General features: G+C 42.2%; 1 protein-coding gene across 1 annotated transcript; it reads left to right on the top strand.

The window, feature by feature from the left end:
• Positions 1-3,519: 3,519 nt before the first annotated feature.
• On the top strand, positions 3,520-8,714 carry LOC308075748 (serine/threonine-protein kinase/endoribonuclease IRE1-like; the record flags this gene model as incomplete). Its single annotated transcript, XM_080415696.1, has 8 exons — positions 3,520-3,665; positions 6,550-7,060; positions 7,176-7,339; positions 7,425-7,645; positions 7,828-7,957; positions 8,047-8,144; positions 8,470-8,568; positions 8,672-8,714. The coding sequence occupies exons 2-8, from the start codon at positions 6,568-6,570 to the stop codon at positions 8,712-8,714; spliced, it is 1,248 nt and encodes a 415-aa protein (XP_080271822.1). The 5' UTR covers positions 3,520-3,665; positions 6,550-6,567.
• Between the last annotated feature and the right edge of the window lie 6,521 nt (positions 8,715-15,235).

The following is a 15,235-nucleotide window of genomic DNA, read 5'->3' as shown; positions in this document are numbered from 1 at the left end:
GCACCCGGCGGCGCTGCACACACATGTCCTGGTTGCACTTTATTTTCGGTACGTTTTTAATCTCTATTTTGTGCAGTTCTTCAGTAAAAGCTGTTTAACAAGGTTATGTTGATGTTCACTGTTAAAGAGTTTGTCTTATTTGGTACCATAAAATAAAGTGCTTCCCAAATGATCTTCTTTTCCCCCGTTTCCTCCTATCTGGGCTCAGTTTCCTATAATAAATAATAATAACCTCCTATATAGTGCAGGAACAAACTCTCAAAAATAGCCTTAGTTTCTGAGACACCCCTACCCGGGGTAGAACAAAATGTGATTGTTTTTTCATATCTTTAAGATGTCCTCTTCATGAAATGGATCGTCACAAGTTTTACTTTTACTGCAAAAGTCATGAAACTTCTGCATGGAAGTGAAGTGACCTCTGAAAGAAATATGGGGTGGGTATGGGGCTTGGGCTTCAACTCAACCGGGTCCGTTTGGGTTAGATTGTAATTTCAGTCCCGTTAAACTCTAAAGCTAGCCTGACACTCAGCCTGAATTTTCATTTCGTTTCACTCCATTATTCAGTCTGAAAGCCCATTTCTGAGATGGGCTGCAAGTGGGACTCTTTGGCAATTGGTTCATACTGGATTATCCCGATCCCGATTCGTCGTACAGATTTTCAACCGAGAAACACCCGCCTTCAACAGCGTCACCAGACCCTGAATGTGAGGCAAACGATTCAGGGGGTGGAGCCAGGCTACTCTAAAGCAGTTGTTCTCAAACATTTTCATGTCAAGGACCCTCAAATTGACCTGCATTTGGCTGCAGACCCCCATCTGAAAATATTTTCTGCCAGGGATTTTTTTCAAGATTTATCAAAATGTTTCGAAAATAGCCAATCTACAAGCTCCCTGGAACTCTCAAGGACCCCTGGGGGTCCCCAGACCACACTTTGAGGACCACTGCTCTAAAGATATGAAAAAAATATTATTGTAATTTATATCCTATATATTATACAACTGTAGAATTGAAGAAATTTCCTCTTAAGAACGGTTGCTGCATGAGGCCCATTGTCCCTACATCTATAGGTCTATAGGTCTACAGGTAGTGTCCCTACATCCCAAAACAATCAGAATGCCAATATTTGGTTCTGTTGTGAATCAGCAGCCTTTTATTTAAGGCCTTATAGGCAGAGGTAGCAAAAAGTTGACTTTTCTAAGCAATATTTATTCACTCGTAGTTTTGGTCCTACTCTTCTATCAGGGGTAGAACAAAATGTGACATTGTTTTTTCATATCTTTAAAATGTCCTTCATGAAATGGATGGTCACAAGTTTTACTTTTACTGCATGAAATTCATCCATGAAGTGAAGTGACTCACCACTGCACAAAGAAACGCCTACCCTCAAAGAGTGGGTTCCAAGTCAAACTCATTTTCTCATTTTCTACCTACTGGTTGTTTTTACATCATACTTATACAGATGGTCTAAAGATACTGTCCCTTCATCCCAAAGCAACCAGGATGCCAATATTTAGTTCTGTTGTGAATCAGCAGCCTTTTATATAAGGCCTTATTATAGGCGGAGTTAGCACAACGTGGACTTTTCTGATGAATATTTTCTCATGTACAGTAACACTGTTCCTACTCTTCTATCAGGGGTAGAACAAAACCTGTGACATTGTTTCCATAACTTTGACTCGTCCTCTTCATGAAATGGATGGTCACACAGGGTTGTGTTCAGTGTTTTCAGTGTACGTAAAGTTGCATGTAGCTAATGGTGGTTGCGGGTTGCTGTTTATTGGGTTTCCTAAAAGTTGTTTAAACCAGTGGTCCTCAAACATCTTCATGTGAAGGACCCTCAGATTAATTTGTCATTGTCCACGTATCCCCACCTGAAAACATGTTGTGCCAGACACCAAGATTTGTGTTGTTAAAATGTTTATTCCACTTTTTGTTTTGTTTTCTTCCAAGATATTTTTTTTTAGAAAATAGCAGATCTACAAGTTTGGCACGTTGTGAGCTTGTAGATCATATAGATTTAAAGTGCTCATGCCATGTGTGGCCTCTAGTCGCTTCTTTTGGGCTTGTTTTGGTTGCTTATTTCTCTCGTGGAATCTGGCAATAGTGGTTGTGTCGGAGGGGAAGGGGAAGAATGATATGGGGGGGGTGAATGGATGGGGGGGTGAGAGAAGTTAGTAGGACACTATGGTGACACCTCTGGTTCTTTATGAATACATGGAGACCAACCACCTGATGGACGTGGATTGCACAGATCCTCAGCAGCAGAGGGAGGAGAGGGAGCAGAGGGAGCAGAGGGAGGAGAGGGAACAGAGGGAGCAGAGGGAGGAGAGGGAACAGAGGGAGCAGAGGGAGGAGAGGGAACAGAGGGAGCAGAGGGAGGAGAGGGAACAGAGGGAGCAGAGGGAGGAGAGGGAACAGAGGGAGCAGAGGGAGGAGAGGGAGCAGACAGCAGAGGGAGTAGAGGGAGCAGACAGCAGACAGCAGAGGGAGTAGAGGGAGCAGACAGCAGACAGCAGAGGGACAGGGATCTGCAGCATCAGAGGAGAAAGGTCATGCAGGCTCAGGGCCTCAACCTGCCGCCCAACATGGCCGCCGCGGCCGGAGGTTTGAGCAACCCCTGCATCCACCAGGCCAACCCCCTGCAGTTCCCCTTCCCGCCCAGCTATGGTACCGGCACCAGTACAGTACAGTACAGTACCAGTACAGTACCAGTACAGGCCTGGCCTTGCCACCACCCTCCACCAGACCCTTCTCCCCCAGCTGGAACATTAATTTGAAGAAACAGAACATTTCCAGCCAATAGAACAATATCCCTTAAACAACCTAAACAATCTAAATGTAAAATTAAAAATCAAATGAAAGATAAAGTAAAAAAACAAGAAACTTTAGCAAAATAGTGACACCATTAAAAGGAAGTGGCTGGCCCGGACGGCTGGCGCAGCGGTCCGGGCACCTAGGCTCAATGTAGCCTGACAGCGCGTCGCGGGTTCGAGTCCCGAGCCCGACCTCACAAGATGGCGCCACCGTGTTGTGAGGTGGCTCAGCAAGTTGGATCATTATAAACTGCTTTTCTTTTTATGACACAGAGCAACTTCAAAGTGAATGGACAATGACAGCGAGGTGCAATGCCTTGCTCATGGACGCTATAATGTATATAATATATATAATATAGCTATAAAATGTAGAATGTATATAATGTAGCTATAATGTATATAATATATATAATATAGCTATAAAATGTAGAATGTATATAATGTAGCTATAATGTATATAATACATATAATAGCTATAATGTATATATATATATATATATATATATATATATATATATATATATATATATATATATATATATATAATGTAGCTATAAAATGTAGCAATAAGATAAAACACTAAACCCCTTCCCTGTGGAGGGCAGCGTCACTTCTCAGTGTACATACCTGTACCTGCCAGAAAGCAAAAGAAGAAGGAAAAGGAAGGAAGTTCACGAGGAAGAATAACTTCATGGCTTCATGTAAACTAAAGCAGAGCTCGTGTTTCATCCACTGTTAATAAAGTCTGTTTTCACCACTTAGTTCTATGAGTTTCACTTCCTGGCTGTTGGAGCTGTTTTCTCAGCAGAATTGTTGTTTGAAGTTGATCTACTGGCTGCTGAAGGAAACCGGGTGAGTTTGTTCATTTAATCAGTGGTTTAACTTTAATGCACTGATTCATGTCAAGGACCCCATATTGATATGTATTATTTAGCCATGGACTCTAATCTGATCATATTTGCTGCCAGGTACATCCATAAGAGATTTCCATTTGTCAAAACCTTTTGAAAATAGCAAATCTACAAGCTCTTAACATGTCACAATGCCAGTAGGTTCAAGCATGGCCATAAAAAGAGGTTTTGGACCCTGTTTCTGTTTCCAGTGGCTGACTTTTCTACACAACAATCTTGCTGCCAACGTGTAACTTGTGTTACTAGTACTAGACCTGATGACATTTTTATTAATTGGTATTTCATCATCGTGTTGCTACTTGGAAGGCATTGTTGCAACCAGCATTCCTACCAGCTCACAACGTGCTACAGCGGGTGCGTTGTAAGCTTGTAGATCTGCTTTCTTTTTGTCACGTGGGGCACTCACTCGAGTACGAATCAATCAGGTGACACAACAAATAATGATGGTAATTATCCTTCTTTACAGTGTACGGAATCATTCTGTACAGTTCACTAAAAAGATTTGTTCACCAGTCCGTCCAGTACTGTTTCCTGCGTTGCGTCGTCAGTCAATGAACTGGCAGTTCATTCCCTCTCACTGAATCAGGAACATTCTAGCCCTAGAATGTCCGTGATCTTACATACATTTCATGTATTCCAAATACACAGCCATATGATCGGTCCTATCCCCGCCTGGTTAGCAGAATGATCTCTGCGGCATAAATCTTCACCGCACTGCATGTGTAAACCCCATAATTAATTCCTAAGACTTGGAGTCCGATATTATCCTCTAGTTTCATATCCATTTGAAAGTTCTGCCAGAAAACGTGTGTTTAGTAAAATATCTACACTTTTCCACAAGCTTCACACGGACAACATTATCTGCCAGCGAAGAGGCCGGACCTGAAATGACTGCTGGACTGAACATATGAAAACCTCCTTTGGAAACAGTCTATGTTTGGGAAGCACAAACGTATGGGGCACACAATTTGTTGTGATTGGTGCGAGGTTATGAATCACACCACCTGCCAATTGTGTGTCCCATACCTTCGTGCTTCCCAGAGGATATTTAGATATATTCAGTCCTGCACTCATTCTGGGTCCCTCGCCCGGACAGAAAGTCGTCCGTGTGCAGCTCGTGGAAAAGTGTAGATATTTTACTAAACACACATTTTCTGGCAGAACTTTCAAATGGATATGAAACTAGAGGATAATATCTGACTCCAAGTCTTAGGAATTAATTATTGGGTTTAGTGCCCTAGGCCTAGGATAGGTGGTTTAGTGCCCTAGGCCTAGGATAGGTGGTTTTGTGCCCTAGGCCTAGGATAGGTGGTTTAGTGTCCTAGGCCTAGGATAGGTGGTTTAGTGCCCTAGGCCTAGGATAGGTGGTTTAGTGCCCTAGGCCTAGGATAGGTGGTTTAGTGCCCTAGGCCTAGGATAGGTGGTTTAGTGCCCTAGGCCTAGGATAGGTGGTTTAGTGCCCTAGGCCTAGGATAGGTGGTTTAGTGCCCTAGGCCTAGGATAGGTGGTTTAGTGCCCTAGGCCTAGGATAGGTGGTTTAGTGCCCTAGGCCTAGGATAGGTGGTTTAGTGTCCTAGGCCTAGGATAGGTGGTTTAGTGCCCTAGGCCTAGGATAGGTGGTTTAGTGCCCTAGGCCTAGGATAGGTGGTTTAGTGCCCTAGGCCTAGGATAGGTGGTTTAGTGCCCTAGGCCTAGGATAGGTGGTTTAGTGCCCTAGGCCTAGGATAGGTGGTTTAGTGGCATGACATTTGGAATGGAATTCTCTCAGTCTACTGCATGTTTAGACACAAAGGTATCGGCCTACCATTCTATAGAGGTAAGAAGGAGGCACTGGAGCAACTCTGATGTATTTAACTGCCTTTATTCTTATCAAGGTGCAGAGTACAAAAGAGGACAACGTTTCGATGTGAATTACATCTTCATCAGGTCCTGATGAAAATGTGTTGCTCCAGCGCCTTCTTCTTACCTCTGTTGGCCACTGTCCTGCTATATTATTGTATGTTCTACTCCTGTGATACACCGGACCTATATTATTATATTATTATATGTCCTGTTCCTGTGATACACCGGACCTATATTATTATATGTCCTGCTCCTGTGATCAGGGGCGGCCTTAATGATCTGGGGGCCCGTTTCAAGAGCTCATATGGGGGCCCCCCCAAAAAAATATTATTATTAAAAAATTAAAAAATAATTTGTGGACTGAAGTTGATTTGCTTCCACAATCCATAATGATGCATTTTCGAACTAAATTAATTAGGCTATCTGCACTTCCACCATGGACAGACAGCTAAAACAACTCACTCACATGATTCACTTGAGCTGAGCCCTGATTCAATCAGATCTACATCCTCTTCTTGCATGAAATTATTGGACGTCGGCCAGCCGGAGGCGGGCCCCGGACTGGGATGCGAGTCAAAAAAAAAAAAAAAAAGCTTTATTTTATTTATTTATTTTATTTTTTGTGGGGGCCCCCTGAGGTTGGGGCCCCGTTTCAATTGAAACGGGTGAAACATAGGAATATTAATATTAATATTATATTATTATATGTCCTGTTCCTGTGATACACCGGACCTATATTATTATATTATTATATGTCCTGCTCCTGTGATGCACCGGACCTGCTGACAAAACGTACCTGGTTGATTGCATGGTCGAATTATATAGGCCTGGAAATCAGGTTAAATATTTTGGAAAAGTTTTGGAAATTCATTGTTAAAATTGTGTAGGAACCATTTCTATACCCTTAACTGCTGTATGTGATTTTGTAAAAATGATTTATAAAAAATTCTATCTATTGAACTTAATTTATTTTGTCTCCATAGCTGTTCTGAAGTAAAGACATGGATCCATCACCAACCCTACGACGGAAATGGCGTCCAGTCAGTGAAAGGTGGAGACTACAGTTAGAGAAGCTTGCGTACGCTGACAAAGTTGTCAAAGTTGGAAGTTTTGAGTTTGTCAATGATATCCGCTTAGCAAAGGGAAGTGATGGAACTGAGGTGTTCTTGGGGTTAAGAGATGATGGCACTGAAGTGGCAGTGAAGAGAATGTCTAAATCCAACTATGAGGTGCTGAAGAACGAGGAAAACTTTTTGAGTCTTCCAGAGCTTGATGATCCTTCGATTGTACGATATCTGGGCTTTGTAGAAGATGAGCACTTTGGATACCTTGTTCTTCAGTTATGTGAATACACACTGGAAGAACACATCACAAATACAGATTTTGAACTGAAGAAGCACCTTGCAAAGCAGGTTCTTAATAGTTTAAAGATACTCCATTCTCAGAATCCTCCAATTCTCCACCGGGACATCAAGCCTCAGAATGTCTTAATTGGTAAGCTACAGAATCCAAATTAAACAAGCAGATAAAGTCTGAGATTTAAGCACCATTCACTGAATTTATTTTGTTATTTTATTATAATACCTAGGCTACCCTGTTTGCCCTGCAGATATTACAGGTAGGGCAAGACTGGCTGATTTTGGAATAAGCAGACGGTTGCTCAGAGGACAAACAACGTTTCTCACAAGCAGTGCAGGAACAAGATGCTGGAAGGCAAAGGAGGCCTTGGATGATGATGAACGTGTACCGTATAAACGCAGCACTGACATCCAGGTTTGTTCTTATTCTGCATCACAACAATGTAATCAATGAGTAACACATGCAGTACTGTCACTAAATGTTTACATTCATTCTAAAGGTGGCTGGGATGTTGATCTATTACATCCTGTCTGGAGGACATCATCCATTTGGCAAAAACCCTAGATGTGAAGTCAACATTTTGGATGGAAAGTACAACCTGGACCATGTTCAGGATGTGGTTGCCAAGGATCTCATCGAGAGGATGATCAATGGAGACCCAATGGCAAGACCTAAAGTGGAGGAATGTTTGGATCATGCTTTCTTCTGGTCAGACAAAAGGTACAATAAATACAGGGTTGTCGTTGTTTTTTGGTTTTAAATACAGCCACTGACATATACATTTAATTTCTACTTGGCTTACAACCCCAGCTCATCCTGTTTGATCCACAATGTCGTTTTCTACCTACATATGTTTTAAATACATTTGTTTTTACTGCATTATTTTGTTCGGTTTCTTCCAGGAGAGTAGAGTACTTGATAAAGGTAGGAAAACAAAGGAAAATTGCGAACTGTAGAACTGGTGACCAGAAAATGATCAGGCAATTAGAGCGGTACGCTGAGAAGGGACTATTCAACGCATGGAAAGACAAGGTGACTAAAACATCATTTGGGTTCACGTCTGTCTTTATGTCCACTAGCCGGCCGAGTATGTTTGATCTTTAAGTTGTTTGGTTTTCCAGTTGCCACCTGATGTGGTTCAGAAGATGGAGGGCAAGAAGAGCTACCCTGACAACGGATTTGGATTGCTGCGCTTCATAAGCAATCATCATGTGCACTAGTAAGTTGAATGGGATTTAAAGATAACATAAAGTTTAGCCACTCCTGTTAGCCTTACATACATTTCATGTATTCATCATCACAGGTAAAATACACATACAGTAATCAAAGAAAACAACCAAACAAGCCACACATGGTCAATGTTAGCCATCATCAAGTACATATAATATATAAACTGTTATCTTTATGTGATGGAAATGCCACACTTTCCAGATGGGGTCCTTGATATGAAAAACTTTGAGAACCCCTGCTTTACTACATAAAAAAGGAGAAGATGGACCATATGGCCTGTGATTACTAAAATAAAAAAAATATTCTGTTCACAGTGCTGAGGATGCTGCTGCTATTGACCTGTTGAAGATGTTTCCCGGTCTGTTTGAAAGTGTCTACGTGTTTGCAGAAGACCAAAGCTGGAACACACAGAGGTACATGTCTTAGTGTTTAACATTAAACACACTGAGGTACATGTCTTAGTGTTTAACATTAAACACACTGAATGTCTTAGTATTTAACATGTCATTATTCCAGGCTGCAGCCGGCACCAGCCGAGGCAAGTTGCTCCACTGGGTAGGCAACCTACCCACCGTAGGCTGGTGGAGATCTGAACTCAGAGTTATTATTATTATTGTTGTTGTTGTTTATCTCGTCCTGCCTCTCACATGTTGGCTCCCTGGCCAGCTGCCCATGTCACCGATACCTAAATCTGCCTCTGGGCCTGTACTAGAACTAGAACACCATGTAACTGTATCAACTGTAATACAAAACAGTTTGAGAGAATGAATGACACTAAGCTGAAAAGGTACAAAGCACTACAATGTACCTTGTTGAACCACAGCCTCAGAATGGATGTTGTTCTGCTGCTCAAAGTGCATCACAACACCACTGTGTCCTTGATGATCAGCCATCAGACTATACTAATAACATTCACATCACAACATCACTGTGTTCTTGATGAGCAGCCATCAGACTATACTAATAACATTCACATCACAACATCACTGTGTCCTTGATGATCAGCCATCAGACTATACTAATAACATTCACATCACAACATCACTGTGTCCTTGATGATCAGCCATCAGACTATACTAATAACATTCACATCACAACATCACTGTGTTCTTGATGATCAGCCATCAGACTATACTAATAACATTCACATCACAACATCACTGTGTCCTTGATGAGCAGCCATCAGACTATACTAATAACATTCACATCACAACACCACTGTGTCCTTGATGAGCAGCCATCAGACTATACTAATAACATTCACATCACAACATCACTGTGTCCTTGATGAGCAGCCATCAGACTATACTAATAACATTCACATCACAACATCACTGTGTTCTTGATGATCAGCCATCAGACTATACTAATAACATTCACATCACAACATCACTGTGTCCTTGATGAGCAGCCATCAGACTATACTAATAACATTCACATCACAACATCACTGTGTCCTTGATGAGCAGCCATCAGACTATACTAATAACATTCACATCACAACAAAAATACTTTTAAAAGAGCAAGGATTCATTCATAGACATATAAAGTAGTCTCAGTGTCATTAAAGGTCAAGGTGCCGGAGAGAGAGAGAGAGAGAGAGAGAGAGAGGGAGGTTGCAGTGAGAACAGCCAGGTGTCTTCTGAGAAGTTGAACCATTTGATTTCTCAACGTGATATGAGATGATGCTGTGTTAAGAAATGCCGTGAAATCTGCCCTGGCCATGTTTGCATCCTGTGGAAGAAGGCGCTGCAGCTTCACTGTAGTTAAGTAGCCATAGAACTGGTCATCTTGTCTCTGTGTGAGTTTTTGCTTGAAGTTATCCATGATGGAATATAACTTAACACAGGTAACACCACTCTACTGCTTCTTTACAACTACCTCAAAGAGGGAGAGGATATTATTGCAGAAGAGAAGGTAAAAAAATAAATATGCATGGATTCCCGAGGCTACATTTAGTTTGACTCGGTTCCACTGATAAATAGCAGGATGAGCTATTTTAAAAAAACATCTTTCTTTCTTTTCTTTCATTCTTCTATTATTTGACAATTTGGCCAATGTTTGACCAGTTTTTATATTCTAGTTTGTTGATTATGTTTGAAGCAGTAATGGTCTTTTTTTTTTGGGGGGGGGGGGGGGGGTATGAAATTAAAAAGTCCTTAAATAGGATCTATGCACAGCAACCATATTGGATGAAAATTGGGCCTCTTCCTTACTTCCTTCACAGGTCTTACCAATGATACTAACTAGGCTCTGTTCCATTTAGTGAAGCACAGTGGTTCTCAAACCTTTTCATTTCTAGGACCCCCATAACTCTGAGAGTTTACAAATGGAACCAAATGGGTCCATTTGGTTCCATTTGTACACTCTCAGAGGTACCCGTAAGGGGCCATTCGGAACCCCCTCAAGTGTTTCCAGTGAGCCAACATGCACAATGTCAGCACAGACTCTGTTTGACCAGAATGGAACAGAGCCTTCATTAGTAGCATTGGTAACACCTGTGAAGGAAGTAAGGAAGAGGCCCAATTTCTTTCCAATATGGCTGTTGTGCATAGAGTCTATTGACACTTCACTGTAATCTGGGGACTCCCCCAAAGTCATGTGGGGACCCCTCTGGGGTCACGACACGAGTCCCAACCCACAGGTTGAGAACCACTGCTCTATTTGATCATTCTTACTGATAGAATCAGACAGTCTTTTCGTAAACCTACAAAACAAGCTGCTGACAAATCGTGTCAATTGTTATCTTTGCTGGAAAGTGGAAAAACGCACAGAAACATGACTGTAATAAAATATTTTCTATTTTATTTGCATGAGAATGCTTATGAGTATTTTGAATTCCAGTTTGATGGAGAATTCACAGAACATTCACAGTAAAAGCATTGATATCACCAAATCCATTCAAAAATATAAATATTATGTATAAGAAGAACGTGTAGAAGAATCTGTGTGTGTTTATTACAACAACCTTATAGGCTGTTATGAAGCTATTCTACCACTAGGTGGTGTAACAGTCATATGAAATAACTACAACAGACACGTAAAAGTCTGTTGACTCACTGAAGAGCAGCTGTCGGGACCCATGTTCGGGTTGCAGACACATTTTTATGTTAAAAGTCCAGAATTCAAGTACCAAAAGTAGAAAGTACTCATTATGCAGAATGTCCCATTTGACAAGTTTTCAAATATATAAAATGTCTGAAAATCTTTTGAAAATAGCAGATCTACAAGCTCACAATGTGTCGCATCGCGATGCATAAAATAAAAAAATACCTCAAAATTGTACTTAAGTACAGTACTTGAGCAAATGTACTTAATGTTACTTTACGTGTGTGTGTGTGTGTGTGTGTGTGTGTGTGTGTGTGTGTGTGTGTGTGTGTGTGTGTGTGTGTGTGTGTGTGTGTGTGTGTGTGTGTGTGTGTGTGTGTGTGTGTGTGTCTCTCTCTCTTAACTCAGTCTTTATTGTGTTTCTTTGTCCTTATAACTGACAGACGTTTAGACTTTGAGCTGAGGTGTTTCAGGAGGAGGAAACATGCTCATGGGCTCCAGGGTCCATCTTGTGTAAAAGTTACTCTGTAACGTGTGTGTGTGTGCGTGCGTGCGTGTGTAGATACCACTGTCTGCCAGGGGTCAAAGGTTACGGTGCAGAGCAGCTACACACACATACCTTTAAGTCAGTGGTTCTCAAAGTGTGGTCCGGGGACCCCCAGGGGTCCTTATTGGGGGTTCCAGGGGGTCCTCAGCTAAACTAGTTAATACAGCATCACAGTCATTTTATCCATAAAATACAGATCTATTTAGACTCTGGGGGGCCTTAACGACTCTGGGGGGCCTTAAAATGAAACATGTTGAGGATAACTGGATCACTGGATCAACACAGGATCTGTTTGCAAATAATGCCGCATTGGGACAGCAGAGTGACGCATTGGGACAGCAGAGTGACGCATTAACAGCCCTACAGGGGCTCAAACACATGGCTGATCCTTGTGACCCGATCAATGGAGTTCCATCAAACATAAACTACATACACGTACAAACAAACTACATACATGTACAAACATAAACTACATACATGTACAAACAACTCCCCACTGATGTCAGGACAGCAGAGTCACTGCCCATCTTTCACCGCAGGCTGAAAACCCACCTCTTCAGGAAACACTACCCTTCCTCTCTGCCTGGCCTACTTGTTGTTAACTAGTTGTACAAACTCTTGTCTTAGTGGTTCTTGCTTATTCAACACTTATTTGTTTTAGCTCTTGCTCATTTGATCTTCCTATTTGTCTCATCTGTTTAAGACAGTAGGTAGCTGATATAATGCACTTTTACCTTAGCACTAGGTATACTCTAGTTGCTTGTTTTAGAAGAGAATGCACTTCAAAGGAGTAACTTCGTGTGTGTGTGTGTGTGTGTGTGTGTGTGTGTGTGTGTGTGTGTGTGTGTGTGTGTGTGTGTGTGTGTGTGTGTGTGTGTGTGTGTGTGTGTGTGTGTGTGTGTGTGTGTGTGTGTGTGTGTGTGTGTGTGTGTGTGTTATACAGACAGACAGACAGACATTTCTTGCTGACTTCCGCATCACTGGTCATAGCAGGAAATATTACTGTAATTGCCCGGCCTAAATTCTTTGCGTGCGCGCGTGTGTGTGTTCGTGGCGGCAGCAATGCCACAAAGGAACTCACCTGCCTACTCTACCGGTAGTAGAACATGAGGTTCCAGGATAGGACTCTTTAGTCACCTACCAACCCACAGTTAAGGAAATGAGTGGATGTCATCATTATGTTCAATGGACAACCATAAGCAAGCAAAATGTTAGAGAGACAGACAGAGTCACGGACAGACAGACAGACAGACAGACAGACAGACAGACAGACAGAGTCACGGACAGACAGACAGACAGACAGAGTCACAGACAGACAGACAGACAGACAGACAGACAGAGTCACGGACAGACAGACAGACAGACAGACAGAGTCACAGACAGACACAGACAGACAGACAGACAGACAGACAGAGTCACGGACAGACAGACAGACAGACAGACAGAGTCACAGACAGACACAGACAGACAGACAGACAGACAGACAGACAGACAGAGTCACAGACAGACACAGACAGACAGACAGACAGACAGACAGAGTCACGGACAGACAGACAGACAGACAGACAGAGTCACAGACAGACACAGACAGACAGACAGACAGACAGACAGAGTCACGGACAGACAGACAGACAGAGTCACAGACAGACAGACAGACAGACAGAGTCACAGACAGACAGACAGACAGACAGACAGACAGACAGACAGACAGAGTCACGGACAGACAGACAGACAGACAGACAGACAGACAGACTGTTATTTAATCTTTAAGGAAACAAACTAAACCTGAATGGTAACATTGTTGCCTTTTACCGCACAGACATGTCCTCAGTTCACTCATGAGCTTCAGGCATGATGACACATTATTACTATGATGATAGATTATTACTGTATGGATCATGCATTCAGATGATAATAGATTATTATTGGGGCGGCAGTGGCTCAGGCCAGGGGTAGAGTGGCCGGTAGAGCGTCCAGATGGGAACCATGAGTTCCAAGATGGATCCCGGGCTCCCCCAGAGTTAGTGTTGAAGTGTCCTTGAGCAAGACACTGAACCCCTAATTACTCCTGATGAACAGGTTGGTGCCTTGCATGGTTTCCTACGCCATCGGTGTATGAATGTGTGTGTGTGAATGTGTGAATGTGTGTGTGAATGTGTGTGTGAATGTGTGTGTGAGTGTGTGTGTGTGTGTGTGTGTGTGTGTGTGTGTGTGTGTGTGTGTGTGTGTGTGTGTGTGTGTGTGTGTGTGTGTGTGTGTGTGTGTGTGTGTGTGTGAATGTGTGTGTGAATGGGTGAATGTAATGCACAATCTATGTAAAGCGCTTTGGATAAAAGCGCTATATAAATGCACCATTTACCATTTGTATTGATCATGCATTCAGGTGATAATAGATTATTACTGTATGGATCATGCATTGGGTTGATGATAGATTATTACTTTATGGATCATGCATTGGGTTGATTGATTGATTGATGTACTTTTATTAAGTAAGACATGAGAATCACAGTACATGGAAGTACAAAATTCACAATACAAGGTCTACTAAACTGGAAGACTCAGTTAAGCACGCAGCTTGTTTAAGATGAGAACCCCCATGCACACAAATCATGATGAGACAGATATACAGAATGTCATACAATCAGCTTTCAGGTTACTGGTATGAAGAGAGAAAAAATATATATACAAAAGAGGAAAATGAAAGGGGGGGGGGGTAGGGGGTGGGGTAGGTTAAGACTTAGACAGGGGCCATTTTCGAATTGCAGCCTCCTGAAGGTGTATCTTTAGGGCAGTTTTGAAAGTGAGTAGGGTTTTACACTCCTTCACTCCTTTTGGTAGGGCATTCCACATTTTTGATGAATAGCATGAGAACGAGTTCATTCCCTTAGTTGAGCCAAATCTGGGTTGAACATGATTTGTGGAGCTGCCTCTGGTGTTATGATCATGGACTTCATTAACATTTTGTAAGTATTTTGACAAATACAGGGGGATCCCAATGTTGTGGTGTATCTTGAAGACCAGGCCCATAGCAAGTTGCTGTACTCTGTCCTCAACCCTAAGCCATCCAATCCTAGCAAAATGAGCAGGGGTTAGATGGGTTTTGTGATTGAGGCCAAGAAGTAGCCTTACAAGTTTGTTTTGGGATGTTTGGAGCCTTGTTTTTAAGGCCTTGGAGGTGTTGTGATACCATGAAGTGCATGCATAATCATAATGACCTTGAATGAGGGCCCCTGCAAGAATTTTCAGAGTATTCTTACTGACTAGACGATCAATCCTCCACAAATAGCGTGTTGTTTGGTTGACATTTTTGATCACTTTTTCGGCGTTTTTGTTACCAGAGAGGTTTGCCTCCAAGATGGAGCCCAGGTAGGTGATTTCATCCTTTCTTTTGATGACATCATCACCCACTTTGATCGTGAAACTCTCTGCCTTGCTAAGGTTAGGACTGGACCCAAAGAGGATGGATTCAGTTTTACCCAGGTGTA

The sequence above is a fragment of the Gymnoscopelus braueri genome, assembly GCF_963280865.1.
Source record: "Gymnoscopelus braueri genome assembly, chromosome: 20".
Classification (NCBI taxonomy): domain Eukaryota; kingdom Metazoa; phylum Chordata; class Actinopteri; order Myctophiformes; family Myctophidae; genus Gymnoscopelus; species Gymnoscopelus braueri.
The sequence above is the reverse complement of the archived record's forward strand: the minus strand, read 5'-3'. Positions and strand labels throughout refer to the sequence as shown.